This window comes from Branchiostoma floridae, chromosome 11 (genome assembly GCF_000003815.2).
Source record: "Branchiostoma floridae strain S238N-H82 chromosome 11, Bfl_VNyyK, whole genome shotgun sequence".
NCBI classification, from domain to species: Eukaryota; Metazoa; Chordata; class Leptocardii; order Amphioxiformes; family Branchiostomatidae; genus Branchiostoma; species Branchiostoma floridae.
The window spans coordinates 3213543-3223762 of NC_049989.1; the positions used below are offsets into that span (position 1 = coordinate 3213543).

The 10220-nt window shown below is 43.5% G+C and overlaps 1 protein-coding gene across 1 annotated transcript; it reads left to right on the top strand.

Annotated features, from left to right (window-relative positions):
• Positions 1-2046: 2046 nt before the first annotated feature.
• LOC118425682 (zonadhesin-like) lies at positions 2047-10000 on the top strand. The gene is made up of 9 exons (XM_035834713.1): positions 2047-2189; positions 3010-3159; positions 3515-3868; positions 4346-4522; positions 6255-6496; positions 6610-6727; positions 6912-7742; positions 8022-8157; positions 8386-10000. The coding sequence occupies exons 1-9, from the start codon at positions 2132-2134 to the stop codon at positions 9173-9175; spliced, it is 2856 nt and encodes a 951-aa protein (XP_035690606.1). The 5' UTR covers positions 2047-2131; the 3' UTR covers positions 9176-10000.
• Positions 10001-10220: the final 220 nt, after the last annotated feature.

Sequence of the window (10220 nt, forward strand, 5' to 3'; positions counted from 1 at the left end):
GGCCATCATTTGCATAATTGATATCTATCGACATTTCTCTCCTTCCCAGCTACATATGTGACAAGTTTGAAAGTCCTATCATGGAATGCAGTGGATTTATAATTTTTCCTCATTAATTATGCAAATTAGCTGTTGATTTGCATAATTAGTATCCCAGTATGTAAGTCATCACTCATTCTATCTACATACCAAAAATCATGACGATCTGTCAACACGTTGTAGAGTTATTCTCGTCCAAAGTTTGAAAGGAAACCGGCGACTGCAGTTCCAAAAAAGCCCAAACTCACAGCACTTACTCTCTGCCTCGAGGGCTATCTACCACTCAAAAATCACGACCACAGCATGTCCAGAACACGAGATATCAAAAATTGAGTTTCCGCTGCAGTACCCTAGCAAGCCGCTAGGGGGCCCATTATCGAACTTGACCTTCGTTTTCCCGACCCCTACCCACCTACCAAATATCATCAGGATCCATCCAAGGCTTCTCGAGTTATGCTGTTGACACACAGACACACAGACACACACATACACAAACACGCCCAAAACATAACCTTAGCCATTCTGGCAAAGGTAAATATAGAATCCAACACGGTGTATTTTGTATCAAGGTACCAGCCCGACCGTGGCGAAGGCCGGAGGCCCGTGTGCATTTGTGATAACAGTAAGTCTACAGAAGCACATGTGATGACAGTAGAACCCTATAGATGAACCCAAGTTATCACCGTATCGAACGTTAACCCTACCCAGGTAATGCATAATGATTTGGATACAATACATGTCAATTTCAATATATCAACACCGGAAAAGGGAAAGGAACAAAGGTAGTAAAATCGTCGCGGTTTCAAAGAGACCAAATGCGTTGGACTGAAGTGCTGCAACATGTAATGTATTGCATATGTACCTGGAGCTCGCTCAATTCTACATGGAAACAATTGATATCAACATATATCCTTAACCCACTCATTACGTACAAGACGTGATGTGTATATACATATACATTGTACATAGGTGGTGCTTTGAAATGTGGTCGAGGAGTCACGTAGGCCTCTCGCTCGACACCTAAAAACCAATCCTTTTAAAGGAACTAGTGTTTGTAAAGTCCTTTAAAGGGGATACGTGAATGGTTGTTCGTGATTGCAATGTACGGCTGGAACTGTTTGAGAACGTTTTATATATTCTTGTTAGTCCGGAGAATATACCCTCTGATAGAATCTACTTTGTAGTACCGCTCCCAGCCGCTGATAAGAAGTACCCAAAACGACCTAATCTCCAAGGATATCCTCGGGTAGCCACACACACTCCAAGGCCAGCTACACTGATACTAAAATTTATCTTACGCTACTCTAGGATCAGATGAAAACGAACGGCCAATTGCAAATTTCGGTGTTTTTTTTTTTTAGAAAGACTTGCAAAGGCGTTAGATTTTTTAAAGCTTATTTGACTTTAACGATTATGTAGTCACGCTTAAAATCAATCATAGTATTCAACGTGACATTTTACAAACGAACCCCAGATCACCTTCTCTTAAAGGCCCAAAGCTACCTCCCATCGAAGAACAATGGTCATAGCCTGTACATAACGTTTGATATCAAGGTATCGATGTATAGCAAAATCAGTTCTGTAGCCGTGATTTCGCGCAATTTTCAGTACTATCGTAATGCTCAGCCGTGAAATGCCCCCGCTCTTATTGCGTCGCCAAAAAACATTCAGCATGGCAGCTATTTGTATAATTTCCTATAGCCCTTTGTTGCTCACTGCCGCTGCCAAGATATGTGCTCGAACGCTAGAAGTAGTTCTCGGTATGGCGTTTGAAACAAGTGGTCAAAATGACTCAAATGTTCATCGATCGTCTGAGTCTGACTGCGCGACGTAATCAGTCACCTATTCAAGATTCAACGTTTAACAACCAAATTGCAAAAGTCGGTTAGGTCCACTTCGACTGTTTGCTTAGGTCACACGTCTCGTGGCAAATTTACAGTGGCCACAGTAACAACAGACGAGGAAACATTTGCATAAATCCGCCATGCGCAGATTGCTGAGCAAAGGTTTCTTGGGCAGGTGCAGGCGACTGTTCCGTCGAGCTTGAGCATTTCCGTGTGATCGCCAGCGAAGAGGAACACTTGAAAACACCATGGACTCGATTGTGGTCGCCTGCGCTTTTGCCCTAGTTGTGCAACATTTACCGACAGGTGTGACTTAGCTTTAGCTATTTAGACAGTAATTCAAATTGTTGAGAGCTGAAATGCACTTTGCGATTAGCCTCAATCCCTCATAAAGAATCGTTTTTAAGCTAAGTAAGGGCACAACCCGCCGTACATGCAAATACGTAAATAATGCCCATGTTTTGGCACGTATTTGCACGTACGGTGGGTTGTGCCCTTGGCTTTAGGGAGTGACATGTGGAGCAGCGTTTTTAGGGATTGTAACGTTAGAAACTCCTGCAGAAATGCTGTGTAATTGACAGGGCAGAGTGATGAATCATCTGTGGTAGAAACGGTGCGGTTCAATATAACATTATTTTGTATATATTTTTATATTATATTATATTACATTATTAAAAGTATATTGCAAATTGCCATTCACTACACAGACGCGATCTGCTACAGTGAGCAATGTATATGTTAGTGACAGCGTCAAGCGAAAATTTGTGTTGTGAACTTTCCAAAATCTATATTGCAGGTAAGTAGCGTGCGACACCGAATTCAAATAGTTCAAATGTGGCTATCATAAAGTAGCCTCGGTGCCATCCGATTTACTAGCGGGGCTCCTGTCAACCATCTGTTTAGTATACAGTCTTTCTGTAGTATCCAGATTTGTCATACTTCTCCGGTCCATGACAGTATGTAGCTTAGATTGATAATATTGCTGTGCAATGACGGATTGCGACAAGATTTTGAAATCCACTGCAGTGTATTATTGATAATCTACTGACTTAGTTCTACCGGTTGCCGTGGCATGTACTCTAAAATTATCTGCTTTTTCACCATCAATACGTTCTCTGTAACATAGGCCAATGTACAACCTGGTCGTGCGACTTTGAGTCCAGAGACCTGTGCGGGTACACCCAAGACACCACAGATAACCTGGACTGGAACCGTCATGCCGGAGATACACCTACCCCTAACACTGGGCCGTCAGTGGATCATACTCTGGGCACGGGTAAGAAAATATTTTATTATGTGTCATTTGTTCACGAGTAGCTATTGATTTAAGTGATGTTTTCATTAGATTTAACTGTTGTGACAGACGCAAATACTCAATATAGATGAAAACCAGAGTCATAGGAATTACTTATAACGTTATGTCCATCATACATGTAGTTTTTGTTTGATTTTAACCAACCAGACAAACATTTAACAAGCATGATTATACTCTCCTGATAGCCTTAAACTTAATTGAGCATTTGTTCTTTTACTCTTCAACCAGAGAAAGATCTGATTTAACCATAAGACCACATTTAACAGGTAGCAAATACCTTACATGCATAAATCTTTGCATTTGCTGCCGACCTTAGGTTACTATATGTACCTGGAGACATCAACAGGTAGTCCAGGTGAAGTTGCCCGCCTTGTCTCCACGCCCTTCCCCGCCAGCAGTACTCCCTACTGCCTGAGGTTCTACTACCACATGTTTGGGGACAGCATAGACACCCTGAATGTGTACATCAGGAAGCAAGGCATCCTGGGAACCCCAGTTTGGACACTTAGCGGTAACCAGGGAAACGCCTGGACGTTAGGACATGCGCAGCTGGACGGAAGCAGCGTTTTCAGCGTTGTCTTCGAGGCCGTTCGCGGAAACGGCTTCAGAGGGGACATCGCTATCGATGACGTCACCGTCAGCGATGACTGTGTACCGATAGCAACGACAGGTAAACGTCTAACCGGACAAATATATAACTTTATATACATATAACGATAATTTTCAACACAATAAATAAAAATTGCCAAATTTATTGACTGTCCAACTCTAGTCTTTTGAGAATTTTTTGTGTTGGAATATTACAGTCTAACTCAAAACTTACGCACTATTGTGATGTCAGAAAATAGGACTTGAACCATCTACTGATGGCACAAATGAGCTTTCATCTGCAATACTTGATAGCCCTAAATCATCACGTTTTATTAAGATCAAACTTACTTCATTTGTATCTATATTAAGTGAAGATGATACAGAAAAATATGCATAATAGTATAAAAATATTCATAAGTACCGACAGAATAAAATCACTGCATTGATAAAACGCATTAGTACTTGTATTAAGGCTGTTACAGAGATGGCAGCAATGTTAAGTATATCAGGTAATGGATATCCCTAATAAGGCCAATGTCACTGCATTATTTTTCAGTGCTGCCCACAACAACACCGTATCCGCTGGCCTCTCCATCCTGCACATTTGAACTGTCGCCAATATGTGGGTACCGGCAGGACATTCACGACTCGGCTGACTGGACGTGGCATCAAGATCATACGGATACCGACGATACGGGGCCTGGCTTTGACCATACCTTGGGCACTGTTGAAGGTAAAAAAAAACACTCTTCCTCCATAAACAAGCGTTAAATTTTTAATTAAGGGCTGTTTGCATTACACACAGGTTAGTCTACAATACAATCAGTAAATGATTCTTACAGTTCTGTGGTAAGTAGGTAGTGATCAACTGCTCCCAGAGAGGTAAATGTTACAAAGTCATAGTAGTTCTTGTTTATTCGTCGATGTAGGTTAGACATCCAGGTAATAAGATACGCCAAAAATAGTTACTCAAGCAACTGGATATGGTTTTGAAACGGTCAGACGTTTCGGAAAGAATCCACTTTCCTTCGTCAGTGACACTGAAGTGATCTGCAAGAAACAGGTCTTTTATACTCTAACTATGAATGAAGACAATTTCAGATGTCCAATAGGAAAGGTTGTAAAAAGTTTGAAGTGAAGGCTATCAGTACTTTCAAGGACACTCCCCCACTCAACTGGTTCCGCTATGTAGATGACACTTATTGCAAGCTAAAACAGAGAGTAGCTGATGAGTTCTTTGACCACATCAACCAAGTAGATAAGAACATCAAGTTCACACAGGAGTCAAGTCATGACAACATGCTCCCATTCCTAGATACCAAAACTATCATAGAGAAGGACGGCAGCCTTCAGTTCGAAGTGTACAGGAAACCGACGCACACTGACCAATATCTGGCCTTTGACTCTCACCACCCTTTGGAACACAAACTGGCAGTGATTAAAACCTTGTATCACCGGGCAGACAGCATTGTTTCCTCTGGCAAAGCCAAAACAGAGGAACACAAACACCTCCGAAGTGCATTGAACAAATGTGGCTACCAAAACTGGACCTTCAACAAAGCCCTCAAACCCTCGGACCACTCAAAGAAAACAGCCAAGTGCAAACCATTGACCGACAGAAAGAAAGCCAACATTACCATCCCCTATGTCCAAGGAGTTTCGGAAAAACTCAGACGGATCTTCCAAAACTTCAACATCGCCACTAACTTCAAACCTCACGCAACCCTCCGACACAAACTGGTACATCCAAAAGACAAACCACAGAAAGGTACTAAGGCCCATGTAATCTACAGACTCAAATGCGAGGAACCTAACTGTAACAACACATACATTGGTGAGACTAGTCGTCCACTAAAAGCAAGATACCAAGAACATTGCAAACCGAAGGCCAACGGCAACTCTTCTGCTATTTTCAACCACCTACAACACAACCAAGGACATTCCTTCAACCTCCAATCTACCGACATCCTAGACCGCGAAGCCCGCTGGTTTGAACGGGGAGTTAGAGAGGCCATATATGAGAGAATATACAATCCCACCCTCAACAGAAAAGGAGGGCTACGTATGGAACTTTCCGGCACTTGGGACATAGCACTCCCCCCCCCCCGCCAACAAAACTTTTAGCTCCTGTAACTAAAACAACAGGAGCTAATTGACTCATTTGCATTAACTGTGTCTTAGCCTTGATATCCTTTGAAATCCAAATTGTCTTCAGCTTGACTTTGGCTTAGCTTTGTTTTCTTTGGAATCCAAATTGTCTTCAGTCTGAATTGTCTTACAACCTTTCCTATTGGACATCTGAAATTGTCTTCATTCATAGTTAGAGTATAAAAGACCTGTTTCTTGCAGATCACTTCAGTGTCACTGACGAAGGAAAGTGGATCCTTTCCGAAACGTCTGACCGTTTCAAAACCATATCCAGTTGCTTGAGTAACTATTTTTGGCGTTCTTGTTTATTCTTACAGGACACTACATGTACTTCGAGGCTTCCAGCATCGCCTCAGGAGTGACAGCACGTCTGTTGTCTCCTACCCTTCCCATCATCCCCTCGTCTTCAAGCCACACCAGCTACTGCGTGACGTTCTGGTACCACATGTACGGCCTCCATATCGACACTCTTAGCGTTCACAGGAAAGAGAGTGGGGGCTCCGAAGTCCCCATGTGGAGTCTTTCCGATGGACAGGGCAACGTCTGGCGACAAGGACAGGTAAGAAATGCTAGTTGCTAGCAAAGTGACTTTGATCTTGATAATGATGCAAGTCCACTTTCTTTAAGCCTTGCCTTACGTTATCCCCCCCCCCCCCCTCTCTCTAACACCAGCTTCCTCTTGACGGCACCACGGAGTCTACGTTGGTGTTCGAAGCAGTTCGCGGCATCAGCTACAGGGGAGACATCGCCATAGATGATGTTGACGTGATTCAGTACAGAGGACAATGCGGTAAGGAACACTACTTGTTTGTGACGTTAGCTGTCTATTGCTCCACATCGTCACAACATTACACTAGTCATTTGTTACACTACTGTTGGTGTTTACAGACTCTTCAGTTTGTAAAATCTTCTCGCTATTCAGAATAAAACTTACAATATTGCATGTGTAGCTGATGGAAGCGCCCTTATTTCAGACTTTATCCCTGCTTCTGCCATGGTGCATTTGCCTTCAACCACCACCCAATCACCAAGTACAAGTGCGTACCTTCCAACGTCAGAGACACCGTCCGCAGCAACTACAACAGAGCAACCGCCTACGGCAACGCCGACAGAAACACCATCTAAAGCCACCACCATCGCGACAGGGCCATCGTCAACGACCGAAAGTATCCCTTCAGCTACCAGTGCAATTACACCTCTTACGCCTACCATCACAGCCCAATCTTTCAGTTCAAGCACCCATTTCACAACATCAGTCCCACAGTCAGCAGACACAGCAGCAACGCCGACAGAAACATCATTGGTAACCGTCACAGTCACAACTTGGCAATCGTCAACAACCGAAATTATCCCATCTGCGGCTTCTTCTACAACTGAGCGTGCTCCCGCCATCAGCACCCAGTCCTCCAGCACAAGTACCTACCTCTCAACGTCAGGAACGCTGCATGCTGTGACAACAACAGGGCAATCACCGACGGCAATGTCGACAGAAACATCATCGACAGCCGCAACCATCGCAACAGGTTCATCGTCAACAACCGGTAGACCGACCACATTGCAGTCTGATACACCCACGAGTGGCATGAAAACAACAGCAGGACGAACGTCCACAGAAACAGGAGCATCATCGACAATCGCCACTGCCCCTAATGGGTCATGGTGGACTCCCGACAGACCAGAGCCATCGCAAACTACAGTGGCGTCTGATTCACCACCAACAGACGTGAAGACAGACGGAACGACCCCAAAGTCGGCCAGGCCAACGGTAACAAGCTTCACACAGTCATCTCGCATCACCGGACCAGGTGAGAAAGCATAAATAATCACCTCCCTTTCTATGACTATTGACCACGGTGTAGTAAACACACTCAAAATGACTAGTGCTCTATTACAAGTACTTTCTTTCGAACTGCGCTCAACCAGGAAATTAACGTTTACGCTTGTGTGCTGAATGATACGCTTTTCTTATCATCATGAAAATATTGTATAAGCTTTCGATGGATTTATAATGATTCTAGGATAAGTCATTTTGCCTAGTATGCCCTTGCGTTCATACTTACACCACTTTTGTTTACTTTTGTCAGTGACCACAGCGGGAGGCGATCTTTCGGCTGGACAAACCGGCAGCACTACCACGATCATCGTAGCGGTGGCGGTGGTACTGAGTCTGGTCTGCGGGGCTGTGGCAGGGGTTGTTGCTACTGTATGCTACAAAAAGAAGTGAGTGTCGTTTCTCTTTCTATCATCATGTTTATGATTGTGGGATGACAGCACTTGCTTCAAAGTTTCTTCGTCCATTGTCAATCTCCCTATATTGTCGCTTGCAAACATGTGGAATTTGAACATTCTGCTAACATGTCTGATTTCAAAATAAACAGTCTAGATCTAATTTACAACTTTTGTGTGAATTATCGATGTCTAATAGACAGTACAACTTCCTTCCCACAGGAAAAGGACTCGGTCTGGACACGCAAAGGTCAAGTACGCGACGGAGCAAGACACGTCGGCTTCCGTCGGTCACGCTTTACCCAATGGAAGGGTCGAATTTGAGAACCCCACATTCGAACACATCTACGAGGAGTTGCCTAACGTGGTGGCAAATGTGACGTCACGGCAAGACCAAAGGCCGTTGTCGGCTATTTCATCTTCACAAACCGAGGTCTACATGGAAATAAACGATGACGAAAATTTGGGGGCAAAAGCTTCTCCCGCCGTGCAAACTGCCAATGGCGACGATCAAATGTCTTTATCATCAAATGCCAATGTCTTGTTCCCATCTCCGCGACAAGTGGACCAGAGAGGTAGGCGGCATGATGGCCACCGCGAGAGAAACATTACGGACGAACACACCAGGCAGGAATACCGAAGAGATAGTCGGGAGAGGGAGAGTGACTATTTTCCACCAATATCTGATCCAAATATGCACGGCCCGAACCTGAACCATATCGGGAACAATTATGATGACGACTATGAACGCATACGTCACGACCACTATCAGGACTTGAACCCACGTCCACCTGCGCATTACCAAAGCCTACGGCCCGATCCCTATCAGAAATTAAATGTTCCTGAGCACGCGCCAAACCCAGACGGATATCAGAGTCTTCGTCATAACCATCACCAACATTTGGATGTTCCTACGCGTGAACAAAATCCGGACGGGTATCAGAGTCTCCGACATAACCAATACCAAAATTTGCCCCCGCATTCACAGAACGATCGCCCTCCATACGTGTAAAGTCAGGTATTTTGATGACTAGACTAATATTGTGTTAAATAAAGGATATAAAGGGGTTCGATTCCTAGGGCGGTAACCAGTGGGGTAGATGTCGGTTCAGACTTCAGTGGAGCAGGGTATGATTTGCAATCTTTTTCATTTGTGGTGTATTGGGGGTACTTTGCTTCTCAATTGTCATTGTCATAGTCACGGCACATAGACGCCGTGGAACGCTACACACTATATTTGTACAACTTGTTACATTTTTGTGATGTAGGAGGCTGTTGTAAATAAATTGATCGCTGGGTTGATATGCAATATTCCTATAAAGATAAGTATGCTGATACAAGTTGACATTAGATTACGGAAATAGTTTTTCTTGTGTAGTACTTTCTCTCCTTGAGACTATTCTCTCGGTGATGATTGCGCCTTGGTCACACATGGCTCATATACGAATAAATCTGTTTGAAATAACTGATATATTGTTTACTTTTGCAACGTCAAAAGTTCAGTTAGAGTAGCTCACAGTTCAAAGTCGCATGATTGCATCATTTTTCTTTGATTAATAACTGCATACTTGCACTGTTTCCGCGATACTATCTGAATATTACCACCTTTGCAATCTTAGCCATCTTAGCTTTGTTTCAGAGTAAATATTGGAATTACTCACCGTTCATTCGTACCACGCAGATTTTTCCTCGTCCCTTTCCTGAATGATTCTATACGTTCTGCGTATAAACAACAGTAAAATGCTGGCAACATACGACTGTAAGTTTTGCTATACTTAAGTATGACATGTCAAACAATCACAGATCACAAGCAAACAGTCGACAATTACTGTACCACTTGATTTTATAATTTGAATATTGAGTAACACGGAAAAGTATGACTTAAAAGACAACAAAATACACAAAACGTAAGACATTTTGTTCTTTATCTCTGATATTCGTTGAGTAATCTGTCGAATATTTGTCAGCCCAGAAAAGTTGCTGACCTTTGAGTTTTCCGTCGCGCTGAGAGCGCGCTGGGGTCGCCGGAGACATTCTACAACAGCAGCTTTTTCTGG

What these genes read in the sequence shown, in the direction of transcription:
- LOC118425682 (XM_035834713.1), top strand. Translation starts at nt 2,132, where the DNA reads ATGGACTCGATTGTGGTCGCCTGCGCTTTTGCCCTAGTTGTGCAACAT. An exon ending in TGTGCAACATTTACCGACAG is followed by an intron (nt 2,190 to 3,009) that starts GTGTGACTTAGC and finishes TCTGTAACATAG; the next exon opens with GCCAATGTACAACCTGGTCG. An exon ending in GGATCATACTCTGGGCACGG is followed by an intron (nt 3,160 to 3,514) that starts GTAAGAAAATAT and finishes TGCCGACCTTAG; the next exon opens with GTTACTATATGTACCTGGAG.